Consider the following 21,118-nt stretch of genomic DNA (forward strand, 5'->3'; position numbering starts at 1 on the left):
TGTTGTTGTTGTTGTTGAATTGTATTTTTTGTAGTTTTGCAGTTACCTCGATTTTGGAATCATAACCTTTCATAAATATTTCGCATTTTTAGTTATGTGTTAATAAAATGTCAATTAAATATTAATTTAATTTTTAAACAGAAATTTAATTAATTTAATTTTTGGCAGTGAAAACGATCAGCTATTGTTCCAATAAAGTATTCGTAAAATAGCGATTTAAGCAAAAAGTCTCTTCCAGAACATACAACTTTTTACTACGATAACAATTGGTCTGACCCCGTATTGCAAGAATTTACTATTTTTTGCTACGATAACGCTTTTTTCCTTTATGATATCGAGAAAAAATATTAATAAAAACACGTAGATTCTTGCAGTGCGGGAACATAGCAAATATTTTCTTCACTATATCGAAAAAAAAAATAGTAAAAAATATTCTGTACATTCGCAAGGGAATGATTTCACAAGCGAAACATTTTTCGCTTTAGCCCACTCCCCTTATTTCATAAATCCTAATCAGTTCCCTTAGCTGTTAGAAATATTCTTCCTAGAGTTTATTTGGACGTGACTATGTCAAAACAAAATGCATTGGTATCACAAATAAAAAACCGTCATATCATTTATAGATTAGTTTATTTGTGAATATTTATAAAAAAATGCTTAATATTATTTTAAGTTACTAATGAGAAATGGTGCTGATTCAAACAAAAAAGAACATTACTTTTATGATTAAATTTCATAAGTGATATAGTTATTTTAGGGTTTATCATGATATGCAATACTCAACTCTATTCAACAGTTTAACTTTTTATTGAGATTTTAATTCTTCTTTTTTACGTTGCAATTGACATTTTTGGTAAATCAAATCGCTGTGATCTGTCGACCAAGCAAAGTACATATAAGAAGTCAACATAACGGCCAACAGCAAACGATCTAATGTCATTAGATTTGTGGCCCATAAAATCACTGTCAACCCAACAAAGGACGGATGACGAACATGGGCAAACAGATGTCTCAGTTCGAATGATTTGTATGCCAAAGGCTGAGCATAAGACTTCATATCATAGTAGGCCTATGGAATAAAAAACGTGTGATAAATATTCAACTGAATTCCATTAGAATGAGAAAAACACACAAACCTGTTTAATTCCTATAATTTCTGGCAAATCCATGATCATACTTCCACCACAGATAATCATCCATGCAAATGCATGTAACAAAACGAATGACCACCAAATCCATTTATGAGTGTCAACATCTACTTGCCATAGAATAATTGATGACGCAGTTATCCAATTTTTTATTAAATACTACAACAACAAAAAATCAATATTCATAAATTCAATGAAACAAATAAATACTACCGCTAGTTATACGACCAACATACATGTAAACAAAGCGATGATGTCAAACTATAAATAGACCGCTCAGCCGATGCCAAACCAATCGATTGAAATACATTTTTTATCCAAGAGGATTTCATAAAACTGTGCTGAAATATGAATAGTATCAGATAGAGAGTGTTGAAAACCATGGGTCCATAGGCGGTTTCCAAACGTGATTTATTGTCCAACAAATTAAAGACCCAGGTATAGATTTTGGAAGTTTTTCGGGGCGCTGACAAAAACTGCACCAAATGCGTAACAACATACAAGGTGTACACAAATGATGTAATGGCGATCAACAGAACGATGTATTGTTTAATAGATGCCATTTTTAATCTGCAACTGTTCAGTTATTAATGTTTAAAATTTAATTTTATTTAAAAAACAAAACAATCCGAACAATCCGAGCTTCATTCCTAGAGTTGGGTAGTTCCGGAACGAACTAGTTCATTGGAACTATTCCGAGAAAGGAACGAACGGAACTAGTTCCAGTTCTTTAATTAATATAATTCTTTTCTCTGATCCAGTTCCTTTTTTGAACTATTTGAAGCAAAGGAACTGTATGGAGCAAAGGAACTATAAAGAGCAAAGGAACTATATGGAGCAAAGGAACTATTTGGAGCATAGGAACTATAAAGAGCAAAGGAACTATATGGAGCAAAGGAACTATATATGGAAAAACGAAAAAAAGAATGATGAAAGAGAGAGATTCAAAAGAACTATGTAGGAGTCGGAACTATATGGAGCAAAGAAATTGTATGAACTAAAGGAATTATATGGAGCAAAGGTACTATATGGATCAAAGGAACTATAGAGCAAAGGAACTATATATGGAAAAACGAAAAAAAATAATAAAAGAGAGAGAGATTCAAAAGAACAGTGGGAAGCCTCCAAGACTCCAGCCTTCATAAAATTCGCTTGTTAATCGTCGTTCTGCCAAGACTCAAGCGACGTCGTACGCAAACCTTCGCCAACAAATGGTCTGTTCCAGTACTTTTTATACCCTCCACCATAGTATGGAGGGTATATTAATTTTGTCATTCCGTTTGTAACTCATCGAAATATTCATTTCCGACCCTATAAAGTATATATATTCTTGATCAGGGTAAAATTCTAAGACGATCTAGCCATGTCCGTCCGTCTGTTGTAATCACGCTATCTTCTGAAGGAATTGAGATAGGGTGCTGAAATTTTGCATAGGGTTGTCTTTTGTCTGCAGGCAGGTCAAGTTCGAAGATGGGATATATCGGTCCACGTTTAGGCATAGCTCCCATATAAGGGTACCCCCCAATTTTCGGTATTTTGGGGTTCTTGAGCGCATTTTTCAAGCGAATTTGTAGTAAATGTATCCACAAAAAATTATAAATATAGGTCCACTTTTTCTTGTAGCCCCCATATAACGGTACCTCCTAATTTTCAGTATTTTTTGGGTTTTTATCGTATTTTTCACCGAATTGGCTGTAATTTAGTATTTTGAGTTCTTAGCAGGTACCAAATCTCTCCACAAAAAAATTTAAATATAGGTCAATTTTTTCGGATATCCCCCATATAAGGGTACCCCCCAATTTCGGTATTTTGGGGTTCTTGAGCGCGCTTTTCAACCGAATTCGCTGCAATTTTGTACATTGGGTTCATATTGCGTACCAAATATCTCTACTAAAAATTATAAATATCGGCCCACTTTTTCTGGTAGCCCCCATATAAGGGCACCCCAAATTTTCGGTATTTTGAGGTTCTTAAGCGCGATTTTCAACCGAATTCGCTGAAATTTGGTACAGTGGGTTCATATTGGGTACCAAATATCTCTATTTAAAATTATAAATATCGGTCCACTTTTTCATTTCAAATACCTGTCAGTATACCTGTGGTGGAGGGTATCCAAATTTAACGCTTTTTCACTTGTTTAATAGTAAAGCTAGTAAAATGGAAACATTTCAAGTCTCAGAGTACAAAATAATTTGAAAAGTTCGGGAACGCAAATCTAGTAAATATGCCAAAATTAGATGGCAATACTTCAAAATCAACATAACAAAAAGTTTACAAAGAGAAATCCATTTTGTTTTGTGCTCTCTTAAATTTGATTCAATGCTTTACCAGTTTTATGGGTTCAGGAACGGTTTTCGAGTAAAAAGTTGCAAAACTTGTAAAATTAGTAGATTCTTTTAGGTTCTGGAACGGAGCTAAAATAAAAACGACGACTGAAAAAATTGAAAAACGTTCCACCTGTTAACGAATGGGAGGAGAAGACAAAATGGCCGATAAAGATGAACTCAAAATGGTATAACCGAAAGTTTACGAATGAGGTGGGATGGAGACTAAATGGAAACCGTCTTGTTTACGAATGAGGTTTATGCCATGTACAGACGAGCGTTGTTCGCTCTCTCATTCGTTCGACCCTTAATTATGAAGTAATTACTTAGTTCCCCATACAAAATTGTCTGAGCGAACACCGACTTTTGTACGTTGTTCAATTCGAATCACTCTCTGAATCACCAAGAATTTTGTCCCATCTCTAACAATTGAGAGAATTTATCGAAAATAAATTAATTTTGACAGCAAGAAAAATTTTTTAAATTTTTCAAACTTTTTCAGTAATATTGAAAATGATGAATGAAAAGTAACCAAAATTCTAGTTTTTATATATGCAGAAGAATGTAAATTTTGTTGTCTACATAATGCAATATGCATTTCTTTCCCCTTGGTTCTAATTAGCGTACAAAACAAGAAACAAAAGTGGGGAAACCCAAACAAAAAAATCTCCAAATTTTAGGAGAAGCAAAAAACTGTTTTGAATGAAAACTATAAACATGTCAAAACAAAAAAGTATCCCCGGCAGGGTGATATTGCATATGACGAATAATAGACTATAATTTGTTAAACAAATTTAGTTATTTAGTTTAATGGCAGTCATAACAATTAAGTAAAAACGTGAATTTTTTGTTATTTACGCCTTTTTGCATTTATCAAATAAACCCACTTGTAGTTACGTATTTTTGTTTTTTGTGTAAAACTTTGTCAACACATGTAGTTTATTGACATTCACAATATTCATTCAAAAAGTCAATTTTCAATTTTTTCAAACAAAAAAATCTCCAAATTTTTATTAGTTACGCCTTTTTGCATTTTAGCTAACGATATGTGACATTTGAATTTAGAAAATATAAAAATGTATTGAAAACAACAATATTTTCAGAAAAAATGGAAAACATGAATTAAAAGTAAAGAGATAGGGGTTGATATTATAGTCAGGAGAAAGAGAATTATTTTTTCTATTTAGATCCATATGTGATTCACGCAAATATGTTACAATTTTGGAGTAAAACAAGAAACAAAATATTTGAAATAAAAAAACTCTGATGACATGAATTAAGAATAGTGTTGTATGAACGGGTTAATTCATGTACGTAATTCTGAGAGCGAACTACGTTGTTCGAATGCCCGTCAGAACATGGCATTAGGAAGTAATTACATAGTTCCCCATACAAAATTGTCTGAGCGAACACCGACTTTTGTACGTTGTTCAATTCGAATCACTCTCTGAATAACCAAGAAATTTGTCCCATCCCTAACAATTGAGAGTATTTATCGAAAATAAATTAATTTTGACAGCCTGAAAATATTTATAAAATTTTCAAACTTTGTAGGGTAGATTGGGTAGTTCCGGAACGAACTAGTTCATTGGAACTATTCCGAGAAAGGAACGAACGGAACTAGTTCCAGTTCTTTAATTATTATAATTTTTCTCTGATCCAGTTCCTTTTTTGAACTATTTGAAGCAAAGGAACTGTATGGAGCAAAGGAACTATAAAGAGCAAAGGAACTATATGGAGCAAAGGAACTATTTGGAGCATAGGAACTATAAAGAGCAAAGGAACTATATGGAGCAAAGGAACTATATATGGAAAAACGAAAAAAAGAATGATGAAAGAGAGAGATTCAAAAGAACTATGTAGGAGTCGGAACTATATGGAGCAAAGAAATTGTATGAACTAAAGGAATTATATGGAGCAAAGGTACTATATGGATCAAAGGAACTATATGGAGCAAAGGAACTATATATGGAAAAACGAAAAAAAATAATAAAAGAGAGAGAGAGATTCAAAAGAACAGTGGGAAGCCTCCAAGACTCCAGCCTTCATAAAATTCGCTTGTTAATCGTCGTTCTGCCAAGACTCAAGCGACGTCGTACGCAAACCTTCGCCAACAAATGGTCTGTTCCAGTACTTTTTATACCCTCCACCATAGTATGGAGGGTATATTAATTTTGTCATTCCGTTTGTAACTCATCGAAATATTCATTTCCGACCCTATAAAGTATATATATTCTTGATCAGGGTAAAATTCTAAGACGATCTAGCCATGTCCGTCCGTCTGTTGTAATCACGCTATCTTCTGAAGGAATTGAGATAGGGTGCTGAAATTTTGCATAGGGTTGTCTTTTGTCTGCAGGCAGGTCAAGTTCGAAGATGGGATATATCGGTCCACGTTTAGGCATAGCTCCCATATAAGGGTACCCCCCAATTTTCGGTATTTTCGGGTTCTTGAGCGCATTTTTCAAGCGAATTTGTAGTAAATGTATCCACAAAAAATTATAAATATAGGTCCACTTTTTCTTGTAGCCCCCATATAACGGTACCTCCTAATTTTCAGTATTTTTTGGGTTTTTTATCGTATTTTTCACCGAATTGGCTGTAATTTAGTATTTTGAGTTCTTAGCAGGTACCAAATCTCTCCACAAAAAAATTTAAATATAGGTCAATTTTTTCGGATATCCCCCATATAAGGGTACCCCCCAATTTCGGTATTTTGGGGTTCTTGAGCGCGCTTTTCAACCGAATTCGCTGCAATTTTGTACATTGGGTTCATATTGCGTACCAAATATCTCTACTAAAAATTATAAATATCGGCCCACTTTTTCTGGTAGCCCCCATATAAGGGCACCCCAAATTTTCGGTATTTTGAGGTTCTTAAGCGCGATTTTCAACCGAATTCGCTGAAATTTGGTACAGTGGGTTCATATTGGGTACCAAATATCTCTATTTAAAATTATAAATATCGGTCCACTTTTTCATTTCAAATACCTGTCAGTATACCTGTGGTGGAGGGTATCCAAATTTAACGCTTTTTCACTTGTTTAATAGTAAAGCTAGTAAAATGGAAACATTTCAAGTCTCAGAGTACAAAATAATTTGAAAAGTTCGGGAACGCAAATCTAGTAAATATGCCAAAATTAGATGGCAATACTTCAAAATCAACATAACAAAAAGTTTACAAAGAGAAATCCATTTTGTTTTGTGCTCTCTTAAATTTGATTCAATGCTTTACCAGTTTTATGGGTTCAGGAACGGTTTTCGAGTAAAAAGTTGCAAAACTTGTAAAATTAGTAGATTCTTTTAGGTTCTGGAACGGAGCTAAAATAAAAACGACGACTGAAAAAATTGAAAAACGTTCCACCTGTTAACGAATGGGAGGAGAAGACAAAATGGCCGATAAAGATGAACTCAAAATGGTATAACCGAAAGTTTACGAATGAGGTGGGATGGAGACTAAATGGAAACCGTCTTGTTTACGAATGAGGTTTATGCCATGTACAGACGAGCGTTGTTCGCTCTCTCATTCGTTCGACCCTTAATTATGAAGTAATTACTTAGTTCCCCATACAAAATTGTCTGAGCGAACACCGACTTTTGTACGTTGTTCAATTCGAATCACTCTCTGAATCACCAAGAATTTTGTCCCATCTCTAACAATTGAGAGAATTTATCGAAAATAAATTAATTTTGACAGCAAGAAAAATTTTTTAAATTTTTCAAACTTTTTCAGTAATATTGAAAATGATGAATGAAAAGTAACCAAAATTCTAGTTTTTATATATGCAGAAGAATGTAAATTTTGTTGTCTACATAATGCAATATGCATTTCTTTCCCCTTGGTTCTAATTAGCGTACAAAACAAGAAACAAAAGTGGGGAAACCCAAACAAAAAAATCTCCAAATTTTAGGAGAAGCAAAAAACTGTTTTGAATGAAAACTATAAACATGTCAAAACAAAAAAGTATCCCCGGCAGGGTGATATTGCATATGACGAATAATAGACTATAATTTGTTAAACAAATTTAGTTATTTAGTTTAATGGCAGTCATAACAATTAAGTAAAAACGTGAATTTTTTGTTATTTACGCCTTTTTGCATTTATCAAATAAACCCACTTGTAGTTACGTATTTTTGTTTTTTGTGTAAAACTTTGTCAACACATGTAGTTTATTGACATTCACAATATTCATTCAAAAAGTCAATTTTCAATTTTTTGTTAGTTACGCCTTTTTGCATTTTAGCTAACGATATGTGACATTTGAATTTAGAAAATATAAAAATGTATTGAAAACAACAATATTTTCAGAAAAAATGGAAAACATGAATTAAAAGTAAAGAGATAGGGGTTGATATTATAGTCAGGAGAAAGAGAATTATTTTTTCTATTTAGATCCATATGTGATTCACGCAAATATGTTACAATTTTGGAGTAAAACAAGAAACAAAATATTTGAAATAAAAAAACTCTGATGACATGAATTAAGAATAGTGTTGTATGAACGGGTTAATTCATGTACGTAATTCTGAGAGCGAACTACGTTGTTCGAATGCCCGTCAGAACATGGCATTAGGAAGTAATTACATAGTTCCCCATACAAAATTGTCTGAGCGAACACCGACTTTTGTACGTTGTTCAATTCGAATCACTCTCTGAATAACCAAGAAATTTGTCCCATCCCTAACAATTGAGAGTATTTATCGAAAATAAATTAATTTTGACAGCCTGAAAATATTTATAAAATTTTCAAACTTTGTAGGGTAGATTGGGTAGATCCGGAACGAAAACTAGATCATTGGAACTATTCCGAGAAAGGAACGATCAGAACTAGTTCCAGCTCTTTAATTAATTTAATTAATATAGTTCCTTTTTCTGATCCAGTTCTTTATTTGAAATATTTGAAGCCAAGGAACTATATGGAGCAAAGGAACTATAAAGAGCAAAGGAGCTGTATGGAGTAAAGGAACTATATGGATCAAAGGAACTATTGGAAGCAAAGGAACTATAAAGAGCAAAGGAACCATGGTATAATAATTACAAGGTAGGGCACAGCTACCAACTGATTACATTTTTTTTCTCAATGTGGCTTGTTCCATCAAATCAAAATACATATTTTGTGTATGTGTGTGTATTGTTTTGAATACAATGTCAAATAAATTCAAAATAAATTGAAATATATTCAAATTTAATAAAATGAAAATAAAGTTTTTAACACGTTCTTCTGGAAGTAATTACTTTGTTATGGATGAAACAACCATTTTATGGTTTTCCCTATTGGATTTTGGGAAGAAATCATAACCTTTCATTCATTTTTCGCGTTTTTAGTTTTGTGTTGAAAAAATGTCAAATAAACACAAACACTTGGTGTGTATATTTATTTTTGGCAGAAGAGGCCGCACGTGCATAGTTGCTTTTTTGTTATTCACCCCATGAAAGGAACTGTATAGAGTAAAGGAGCTATAAAGAGCAAAGGACTGTATGGAATAAAGGAACTATATGTGGAGCAAAGGAACTACATTAAGGAACTAGTTCATTTTTAATAAATTTAATAAAGGAACGAGAAAGATCGATCGGGAAACTTACGTCGACTTTTTGTTTCGAATGAAATAGGGATTGGTAAGTTCACTAATCGATAATCGATTTTTGATATTGAAAAGTCTAAAGCGGTGTACACACTATCATTTTTGAATGACACTTTGGCCCAAAATATATTAGGTTGAGGAAAAAGAAATCCATTATTTGAATATAAACTGTAGGACTTCAGTAGTGTTGGCGGTTTATTTTGGATAGCATTTGTATTTTGTTTTTGCAAAATAGTCAGGCTGAATTCCAGTTTGTCGTTTTAATAGAAAACAACTATTTATTAGTGGGAAATGTATGGCATTGTTAGCCGAGGGTAAGGCAGGGAAGACCCGTTTATACAACACTATTCTTTATTCATGTCATCATCATTTTATTTTTAATATTAAATGCAATATAAATAATTGTGTTTGTCCTTTGGTTTGTTTGGCTTACACACCTAATATCCAATAAAATCCAATAAGAAATCAGTTCCGTTCCAGAACCTAAAAGAATCTAAAAATTTTACAAGTTTTTAATTTTTTACTCGAAAACCGTTCCTGAACCCACAAAACTGGTAAAACATGTGTTCTGTTCCCGTACTGCAAGAATCTACTACTTTTTACTACGATAACACACTTTTCTTTATGATATCGGCAAAAATAGTAAAAATTAGTAGATTCTTGCAGTACATGAACAGAATAATGGAATCAAATTTAAGAGGACGCAAAACAAAATGGCGTTTTCTTTGTAAGCATTTTACTCGAAAAATTTGGCCGATTAAAAATGGTAAACAGGAATGCCTGGCGGTTATCATGTTATAATAATAGAAGGTAACAGCAAGTGTTGTTGTACAAAAAACGATACAGCAACCACAATTAAATTTGTTTTTGTAAGTTATACTAGTGTCAACATCAAATTATTTTTATTTTGAAAATGAAATATTTTCGAATCCTCAAAATAAAAATTGAAAAACATGAATGAAAATCTATCAAATTTATATTTCTATCGCCTCCACATCTTTCCTATAATTGAGCTATTGTCACTTATATGTGTAACATATATGAAAATGCAGGGAATTGCGAATTATTCAATGAAGAAAGATTTGCTTCCTCAATCTTGAGTAAAACGAATACGGTAGGACATTTAATAAAGAACAATTTCGAATTTTATGCGTTCCCAATTTTCCTGTTGGGTGATTTTTAAAAAAAATATTTTGTCAAATTCATATTGACACTAGTATTACATTGGAATCAAATCAGCTGGGACTTGCTGTTACCTTTTATAATTGTACCATGGGCTGTTATGTTGATTTTGAAGTATTGCCATCTAATTTTGGCATCATCTTACATCTTACAAGTTTTAGAGGCAGGAAACTTCAAAAAAACTGAATACTGTCAAAGGCAAATTTATGAGAAAATTGCATGAGACTATAGTTATGCCATGGATTTACTATTAAAAAAGTACTGGAACAGACCAATTATTTGTGTCACCATTTGAAGTAGTTAAGAAATCGGACACAAATGGTATGTTCCAGTACTTCATTAATAGTAAAGCTAATAAAAGGGAAAATTTTAAAAATAATTTTAAAAGTTCGGGAACGCAAATCTAGTAAATATGCAAAAATTCCTGGCATTCCTGTTTACCATTTTTACTCAGACAAATTTTTCGAGTAAAACGTTTACAAAGAGAACGCCATTTTGTTTTGTGTTATCTAAAATTTGGTTCAATGTTTTACAAGTTTTGTGGATTCAGGAACGGGTTTCGAGTTCTGGAACAGAGCATATAAATAACAATTCTTAATGAATGAATGCATTTTATATATTTCATGCGAATATACATTGCATATAGCTTAATATATCCAAAAAATGCATTGACGAAAAATATATATATATTTGACAACAAAACATAGATATGAAAATTCTTAGTAAATTTTACCAGTAAGATTTTTTCAATACTTAGTACACAACTGCCAATATTTCTCTCTCAGCTTACTCTCATTTACTGAACTTTTAAGTTATTAAACAGCATTCAGTAACAATTTGTAAAAAATTTTACGAATTATTGAGTATTATGTATCCCAACAAACATTTATGTTGAGAGAAATAAATCAAACACCAATATATCCGATATATAAATTGTATTTTTATTTACTTCAAAATGTTATTATTCACTTTTTGTTGTGTGTCCATATTGTTATTATATTTACTGTTTAATTATTTGTTGTTGTTTTTTATATATATAATCTTGTTTATCTTTGTGTTAATTATTTATATAAGTTATATGTTTCATTTATATAAATGTTTATAATTGTTGTTGTTGTTTGTGTTTTTGGATTTCTTAATGTTTGTGGGAGACTTATGAATTAAAATTCTTATGATTTCATTTCAATTATATATCAATCAGTTACAGATCATTTTTTAGTTTGCATTTTAAAAATTGATTGATCGAGTTTTTTTTTTTTTTGGAAAAGGTGAAAGATCTTTTAAAAAAACAAAAAAAAAAAATATATGAATAATTTATTTTTTTTTAAATAGCTATCACTTAAGTTTTTACAAATGGCGTTAATATTTAAAAAAAAACATTTTTAAGTTTGGTTAGTTAACAGAAACAAAAATTAAAAAAAAAAAGACAAAACATATTTAACTTACGTTTAAACAAGGAAAAATGTGGACAGATTTGGTGACACGTTAATGGAAGTTTAACATAAAACACAATACCAAAGTAGTAATAATAATAATTATAAAAAAATGGGGAGATGCTCGTAGAATAGAGAACTCTACAAATACTTTTAAGTTTTATACAGAAATTCATTTTGAAAGGTAAAGAAAAAAATATATATTTTTTAAAGTTCTTGAGAGTGTTTGATAATAATAACGTTAATAGGGTTAGTTAATAATTGTATAATAAAAAAAATAACTTAATGTTTTTAGCTAAATTTTATGATATATATTTATTAAAAAATATATTGTTTTTTTTTCTTTTTTTAATAATAACTAAAAAATTAAATGCTTTTAGTTTTCTGTTTTTCATTAAACACAATAATAAACATATGGATATAAAATAATTTTAAGAAGATTTTATTATATAAAAAAACCTAAATTTTTCAACTAAAGTTGAACTTTAAAAGAAAAAAACTTATGTTTCTTTAGATATTGTAATTTTTTTTTTTAAAAAAGGAAGTAAAAAACCTAAATAACATACTAGATTTTCTATATATACGATTATGTTTGTATATATAAAGAATAGAATACGGATTGTATTTTTTATTTGCAATGATTTTTTAGATATCTAAGCAGTGAGCGTGAATTTTTGTTACTTTTTTTCTTTGCATCGTAAATATTTATATGAACAAATGAGTGACTTTTTGTGTGTTTTGTATTTATGTATGATACATGGGTTGGGTTGTTTGATGTGAAAAAGTGATTGTAATATTTAAATTTATATATGTGGTGTTAATAATTTTGTTTTTTCTTATTTATTTTATAGGATCATTCTTTTTTCTTTACCTTTATTGACATTATCTGTTTAAGAAGTATTGATAGTTGGTTTGAATTTTGATCAATTCATCATGTGTGTAAAAAAAAATATTTGAAGAGGGGGATCCCAAATCGGTAAATCGATAGCGGCAGATTTTGTTAATAATATTTATTAGAATTCAAGAATATAATTTATGTTTTCGAATGTGTAAAAAAATATTGACTAGACTAGGGAATTTCCCGTTTTAAATAATTAGAATTTGTACCCTTGTTGACGAAATCATTTGGCAGAATTTTTTAAACTCTTCACAAAAATTTGTTTTTTAAAGATACCAATGACTGAACAAGAATTATAAACATTAAATATGTGATTAATTTTTTCAACATTTTTAAAATCTATTGAATTAGAGATACCGAACATAGGCAGGCATGTACATATTTTGTCCTCTTCAATTTAGAAACTGAAACCCTTTCAATAAAATAGCAATATGCGTCAAGAGCCCTTTTTCACATATTATCTTCAAAATGTTCCAATGTATATATACCTAACATTAGATAATATGCCGTAATATTGAATAATGACATTGAGTGGCACATCAACAAAATATGTCCCTAAAATTTTAAGAACGATTTACTATTTTACCATCGATTAAATTTTGTATTTCATTGGAATGATAATTTCAAACAGCCATCCTATATCGATATATGATTTTTATTATTATCAGAAATTAAATAAAAAAGAAACAATTATTTGTCCTCTTCAAATACACAAATGAATGTAGCAAATTTCCTTTATACATACATACCAAAGGTATTACCAACTATCAAGCCTTTTTAAATTATTGCTTTCTGTTTCTTAGTTTTTTTTTTGTTTTTTTTTTTTTTTTTGTTTAGGCTGCTGAATTGGCGAGAGATAGTACAATAAATATTTGCAAAATGAATTTAGTTTTCTAATTAAGAGATGAAGGGCGGGGCGTTTGATTTCTTATTATTTTTTGTTTAATTTATTTGTTAATTTGTTTTTATTTATATATATATTTATAGTTTTATAAACCTGGTTTAAATCTGGGATATATACTCTCTTTTTTTAAATATTATTATAAAAACGTGTTTTTTAATTAATGTATATATATATATATAGACTTCCACGAACCATTGAACCTTTGCACTTGTATTTAATGCTATTCAAATTGGTAATTCAAGTATGCTAGCGTACTTCAAAAATTGTGCATCGGCACTTTTGTTTCGTTTCGTTTCGTTTTTGTTTTGTTTCCTCCTGCTATCTTTCATTTCTTCATTATATATTTATGAATATAAATTGTTGATTTTCTTTTGTTTTTCTTTTTTTCAACTTAAGACTAAGTTTTAATTTCTTAATAAAATTAAAATGATATAAAATATTTAAATGATTTTCTTCATATATCAAAAACATTATTATCCACATTTTGTTATGGTTATAAGTTCTTTTTTCTTTTTTCTCATTGAAAAAATAGTAATAATAAAGGTGAAGAAGAAAATACACACAAAAAATACTTCTTTTTTTTCTACATCATGATCGTATCATTATCCTGTTACCGTTGGCTATTCAGTTCTATGAAAAGTTGTTCCATGTGTGGAAGAGTGTAGTAACGATTCAAAATAACAGTGATACTACAACTAAAAAAGAAACACAAATGACCGACAGACGTCAAATGGTTATAGGTAGTTGGTGTTTTACTGCCTAATTCAGCTATTGTTATTGTTGTTGTTTTTTCATAGTTTGATCTATGGACCATATTTGTTACCAATTCGCCATGCCCGGTTTATTGAGAGTCATGAAGTAGATTTGACACGATGAAGCACCTTTGGCACTGCTGAAGAATACTTTGTCATTGCGTTCGCACAAAAATTTCAAACGTTGTGCTTTTTTATGCATGAAGACACCGTCCAAGTGTCCTGTTTCAACCGAGCGTATCTATTTAATAAAACAATACGACATGGAATATTGATATTACAATCTTTTTTTTGCAAGTAAATTGTGAAGTTTTACCTCTATTGCTTTATTGCCCCAGCCCATAATTTGTCCAGTTCCAATATATGCCACTGATGTTGGCATTTCGCCCCACTGTTTATGAAAAGAAATTGAAAATATAATTTATTTTTATTTATATGAGGATTATGTTACTAACCTGTAGCACAATATTCTTGGACACACGTCCAACTGTATTCACGTAAACACCTTCATTATCGTAGCATAATAATAATTGCATACCATTTGAATTTGGAAGAGCCACAATACAGTGAGGAATGATTGCACCCTGAGTCTGAAAGTTATCAAAGAAATTACATTAATAACAACAAAAAGAACAGTTGAATGCTATAGGAGTTGTCCACAGTTTGCCGATAATAGGAAGCCTAATATATCTCATGAATAACTTCGTATCAAATAAGCAGTCGCATATAGGGTCACGGATGAAATGAGAGTCAATAATCCTTTGGATTGATAAGGCAAATATTAACTCCCCTAAATTGATCAATAGAAAACAGCTTGAGATTGGTAACGTGATTAAACTCGATTAACGACATCTGTATGGAACGAACCTAACAGGTCTTTAAAGAATTAAATTCAAGATACAATTTTTTGTTGTTGTTTTTATACCCTTCACCACATAGAATCACTTTTTGCGTCGATCTGCCCGACTGTTTATGTTAAATTGTAAAATAAATACAGGTCGCAATAATAATCCGAATTGGATGAAATTTGGTACAAGTCCTTTATTTGGACCAAGGACGAACCCTACTGAAATTGGAAAAAAGCGGCTCAGATTTAGATATAGCTCCCATATATATTTTCGTCCGATTTAATGTAAATGGTTCACCAAAGTCCCTATATATCTTTCGATTGTACGAAATTTGGTATAGCGTACTGAATTAAGCCCATAATGATGTGTGTTAAGTTTCGTGAAAATCGGTTGTGATTTAGATAATACTTCCATATATATTTTCATCCGATTTAATGTAAATGGTGCACCAAAGTCCCTATATATCTTTCGATTTGAACGAAATTTGGTATAGGGTACTGAATTAAGCCCAGAATGATGTGTGTTAAGTTTCGTGAAAATCGGTTCTAATTTAGATAATTCTTCCATATATATTTTCATCCGATTTAATGTAAATGGTGCACCAAAGTCCCTTTATATCTTTCGATTTGGACGAAATTTGGTATAGTGTACTGTGTGTTAAGTTTCGTGAAAATCGGTTGTGATTTAGATAATACTTCCATATATATTTTCATTCGATTTAATGTGCACCAAAATCCCTATATATATTTCGATTTGCACGAAATTTGACACATCGTCTTGAATGATGTGAGTTAAGTTTCGTGAAAATCGGTCCAGATTTAGATGTGCACTATAGACCCAAAGTTTGTCCGATTGGCACACAATTTTGTACAATGAAAATGAAATCGGTTCATCTACCGTTGTTTGTTAGGAAGCATATGTAGAATATATCCAAAGTGGTGAAGGGTATCATATAGTCGGCCCAGTTCGACTTTACTACTATCCTTATTGGTTTTTGTTAGGGATATTTTGCACAACACAATCCAAATCCATGTTTTGACATAGCCCCCAAAAAATTTCGGTGCGTTTTTGCTCGCTGTTTACTATTATAACTACAACAATTACAAATACTTACATGCTTAGGAAGATAAATATCGTATACTTCAGCTGAATCCAAATCAACTGCATGAAAGCCCTCAGCTGAGCCATAAATAACCTTCAGTCTAGATTGATCTTCAATTGTAAGATCAACTAACAAGGGACGATGTTCCAATTCACCGAAATTCTAAAAAAAAACACAAAAATGAAAAAAATTCTAAAATATTTCGTACAAATGGAAATGATATTAGCATGGGATATATACCTTAAATGCCATAAATTTATGATATGGTTTGGGAGCCCAGGCATAAATTTCTATTGAGTCTTTTAATGCAATCACTAGGAACTTAATCCTTTCGTATTTAACAATTTTAAAATGTACAGCACCTTGTAAATCGCCAACATTTATCCAACCATTGCGTCGTTCGACTTGCTGCAATGGAAAAAATAGAAGAGAAATATTAGTACATACATATGGTTTTATTCGAAATATTAATTACGAAAACAGGCACCGATATTTCACTTGATAACAAATTTAGTTTGGGGAAAAGTAAACAAATGGAGAGAAATTTCCTTCTTATTCAATGGCTATGGAATGCGATATGAGTTGTTTATTATGAAAGTGGTTTAATAAGTCTAGTTTTTCTTATACCGAAATATTTAAGTAATTGTGCTTGATTTGTTTCAAAAAAAAAAAAAAAATAAAATAAAATAAATAAATAAATGATAAATGGTATTACTATGGTTTGTGGCTATACGCCCTTAAACACGATAGAATATACAACGTAATAGGTTTGCTAGAAAACCAAGATATCAGTATTAGAAACTAAAATGCACCTAAACCACTTTCAAAATAAATCACTCAGACCATGGATTGGAGAAATGAAAAAAACTATTGCCTATATTTTCAATTTTATATGGGATTATACTTACATCAGATAAACCATCGGTTCTCAATATTTTCGATTTGAGCCAGGATAGGTAGTATACACGTACACGATTCTTTTTGCCCGATATGGTTACCAAGATATTTTGACCTTCTAATACTTCCATTTGTTGGAAACGACGACGTGATATCAGTTGATAGACCTAAACGAAATATACAAGGCATTGGATTAGAAACTTTAATTCATTTTTAAATGAATTTTATTTAAATTGTAAATACCTTGCCCTGACCCGAACGATCCAATAACATCAGACCATTTTCTGTGCCTATCAATAGATTAACACCCCATAGGGCAGCACACAGTATTTCCGAATTGAAACGTTTCTTGTATTTGCGTATTTCCGGTGTATCACTCGATGCCTCGTGTGACGTGGGTGTAACATTGACATTAACATGTGATTCGCGTCTCGATGGTCCCGAACCGCCAGCACCAAAACCGAACGTAAGAAAACTGCGCTGTTTCTGTTGTAGGGCATACGGTGGAACAGGCAATGCGGCCGCCGATGTATTAGAGGAAGAAGAAGCAGATTTATGCAACAAATTAGTAATGCTACTGGTGGAGCGAGTTTTGCTAATCGAATTTTTGGGACTGTTTTGTCGCGACGAAGACGAATGCAACGAAATCGTGGATTGGGGTGAGTTATTTGAGCCGCCAATAAACGATTTCGATGGTGTGGAATGCACTGATGAGTTGATGGCCGCTTGATACTACATTTAACAAATAAAGAAAAAGAAAAGAAACAATATAACACATAATTAGTTAGATTGTTATTTACGAGAATGTAAACAAATGTATTTACATATATAAAGGATATGTTTAAAGGATAACCTTTTTTAAATATTAAAAATATCACAATGGAAGGAAGAAGTTTTATTTTATTGAGCATGCCCATGACACCTTAGTACTAGAAACTACACTTAAAAATTAATTTCATTTTTAATACAGCACACTTCAGTAAGGAATATATAAGTTGGGAATACAATTCTGGTTAGTCTGATTTTTTGCTTAATGATTAAGAGAGCAACAACATACATAAATAAGTGTAGACATTAAAATGGATGGATAGTATGAGAAAATGTCAATCTCTCTTTTTTTCTTTTTCTTATTAAACGTTTTGGTGTAAATACAAAATTAATATTAATAATTAAAATAAATGTGATTAGTCTTTCCCAGACGCCATGAAAAACAACATAAAAAATAATAAATTGAAACTTTCTAATTTTACAAAACCAAAAAATAAGTGTAAAAATGAATTAAATATCTGATAATACATTTCATTTTGATGTATAAATATTATTATGCGTGATTTTAATTAATATGAATATGCTTGTCTGTATGAAAAAATGGGTGTGTGTGTATGGTGGTTTGTTGTTTTTTTTCTGTTGTTGATTTGTTGCTAAATTATGAACATAACTTATAACAGGACTTAGTTTTTACATATAACTGTCGATACCGATGATGAGAATAAATTAATTAATTTAAATAAAGCAAGAGATAAAGACGACCTATTAAGATTATACATATTTTTAATAAGGAAAATACATCGAAACTACTTAGTTTTCTAATATTATTTACAATTTAAAAGAAATCGTCTGTGACCCCAACAATATGTATATGTTCTGGAGATGGAGATATTTAAGAATTTCTGTTGGGCAATACTGCAATTTCAATAGAAAATCTTTAGGAGAATTAGAGGCATGGTGCAATGAACTGTATAAAACAGGTATGCGATTTTAATTTGGAACACCGTCCCAGTATTATTTATAAAAATAAAAAAATCGTCTAAGCCATCAACATATAGATATGTTCGCGAGATCGAGACAGTTAAGAATTTCAATTGGTTCATATTGCAATATTAATTTATGTCTTTGTGCATATGTTTGTAACAGGCAAAAGGAAACGAGGAACCACGTGTCTAGTTCCTTTTGAGAATATGCATATAATCACTTTCTAAGTTGATTTATGCATGTGCGTCTGCCCATGTAATCTTGTGAACAAAGTACAGGTCGCCTTTTTGATCCGATTTGGATGAAATTTCGCACAAGTCACTCATTTGCCCTAAGGATGCACTCTATTGTAATTGAAGAAAATCGTTTCAGCTTTAAATATAGCTGCCATATATATTTTCGTCCGATTTTAACTAAATGATGCACCAAACACCAAAAAATATTTCCGATCTAGGCAAAATTTTGCACAGCCTACTTAATTAATTCAAGTTTGATGTTTTTTTGAAGTTTTTTTTTAATCGGTAACTCCCGAATATTTATCCGATTGAGACAGCATTTTGCACAGTGTACTGAGTTCCGTCCAGATTGACGTATGCGAAGTTTTGTTGAAATCATTTCAGGTTTAGATAAAACTCCCAAATATATTTCCTTCTGATTTTATGTGAATGGCTCAACGATAAGCTCACGTCTGTTCCATGCACACCACATAAAATTGTGGACAGCGCACTGTGCTGCAGCATAGCAAATGGTATATGCCACGGTTGCTCAATTAGGTCAAAATTTACATACATACATAATATTGCTTTCATACAAATGGCAATGACATTGAATTTATCATAGATTTCTGAATGGTATGTGTATGGGATTTTTTAATAAGTTCAAATATCTATGAGAATCACACATTTAATTTCGCCCAGTTCCATTTCAAAGGCCCTCTAAAGATTATATGTATGTTCTATCTACAGGATAATGTATATATTAGCATCTCATGTATGTACCCGAAGTGATGAAGGGTATCATATAGTCGGCCCGTCCCACTTTTGCGCTTTTCTTACTGGTTAGTAACAAAATTACACAGCTAAAGTACACAAACTCATTCCCATAACTTTTGTACAAACAGTGGGAGTTTTTGATTTTATTATAAAAATATATATGTAGTATAATTTTACTCAATCTCATATACATTAATTAATTAATAGACTAACACACACTCACACAAACATAATCTATGAAAAATGGTATAAACACTTCAAGATGCCATTTCAAAGAATTTCAGAAGTAAACAACAACATCATGTCATCAAAGATTTATAATTTTTGATAGGGAGATTTTCTACCCAATGAAATTATAAAACATAAAATTACAGCCATTTTCGGAGGCACCATCAGTTATCCTAACAAGTGAACCAATATTGACAATTTTTGGTAGGAAGTTTAAACGCCCAATGAGAACCTAAAATATAAAATTAGAGCCAATTGAGTTGAGGGTTCCAAAAATACAGAAACGTTTTATGGGAGTATACAAACATTTCAATGTTCTATCTTGAATGTTACGAGCTCTATCGTGATTTCAGCAGACGGATGGACATGGCTAAATCGAAACAGATTTTTTTTTGTATTTTATGGTGTCTTTGGTGAACGGAAACACTGTACCCTATGGTGGTATACAAATTGAAAAGTTCACTCACAGTATAAACTTGTGGACTGATCGGTCTATCAGGCAACTATATTTTTATTATACTTTGTAGTATAAACATCTATAACTATTTACCGAACAAAAAAATTGAACTTTGAAATATTCTCAGATCAGATTAAAATAATTTGTAAGAGGAGTGACAATATTGATTTGTTTTATAATTGACAATAATATAAATTTACTTGTAAATTTCGTGTTGGTTAAATAAATAAGTCATACATTTTTTCGAATCATTGGAAATTTAACCAAAACGTTTGTTTCCTATAAAAAAGTTTGTTGCTATCGTTCATTGGAACAATTAACCCTTTCAGTGTCAAATAAAATTTTTGTCGGAATAAAAATCTAAAATTTTGTACTTAAAATCATATAAAGGCATAGAGTTTAGAAAAAAAGGCAATTTTCATTTTAACAAAAACATCAATGTTAACGGTACATTGGATAACCGAAAATTCGCAAAGAAAGAGAGAATTTTTAAATGTCGAATATATTCGACAAAAACACTGAAAAGGGTTAATGAAATTCTTTGAAAAACCTTTGGAAATGTTAAAATTTACAAATATCTGATACCAAATTCAATTCAATATTGTATGTTTCTAAATA

General features: G+C 30.9%; 2 protein-coding genes across 2 annotated transcripts in view; both read right to left on the reverse strand.

Moving 5' to 3' along the window:
* Positions 1-805: 805 nt before the first annotated feature.
* On the reverse strand, positions 806-1,711 carry LOC133324592 (nurim homolog). The gene is made up of 3 exons (XM_061533429.1): positions 1,385-1,711; positions 1,137-1,307; positions 806-1,069 (listed from the first exon to the last, which is right to left on the reverse strand). Exons 1-3 carry the CDS (start codon positions 1,709-1,711, stop codon positions 806-808), a joined length of 762 nt encoding a protein of 253 aa, XP_061389413.1.
* Positions 1,712-14,284: 12,573 nt separating this feature from the next.
* The window catches only part of LOC133324594 (serine/threonine-protein kinase mig-15), a 30,593-nt gene continuing 23,759 nt past the window's right edge, over positions 14,285-21,118 (reverse strand). Inside the window, exons 9-15 of the mRNA XM_061533431.1 lie at positions 17,315-17,803; positions 17,083-17,238; positions 16,415-16,582; positions 16,187-16,336; positions 14,680-14,814; positions 14,541-14,615; positions 14,285-14,465 (exon numbers count right to left, since the gene is read on the reverse strand). Of these exons, the coding sequence (XP_061389415.1) occupies positions 14,292-14,465; positions 14,541-14,615; positions 14,680-14,814; positions 16,187-16,336; positions 16,415-16,582; positions 17,083-17,238; positions 17,315-17,803 (1,347 nt within the window). The 3' untranslated portion in view covers positions 14,285-14,291. The remainder of the gene's footprint in view (positions 14,466-14,540; positions 14,616-14,679; positions 14,815-16,186; positions 16,337-16,414; positions 16,583-17,082; positions 17,239-17,314; positions 17,804-21,118) is intronic.

This window comes from Musca vetustissima, unplaced genomic scaffold (assembly GCF_032173495.1).
Source record: "Musca vetustissima isolate MV318-11 ecotype Yass unplaced genomic scaffold, APGP_CSIRO_Mvet_v1 utg13625, whole genome shotgun sequence".
NCBI lineage: Eukaryota > Metazoa > Arthropoda > Insecta > Diptera > Muscidae > Musca > Musca vetustissima.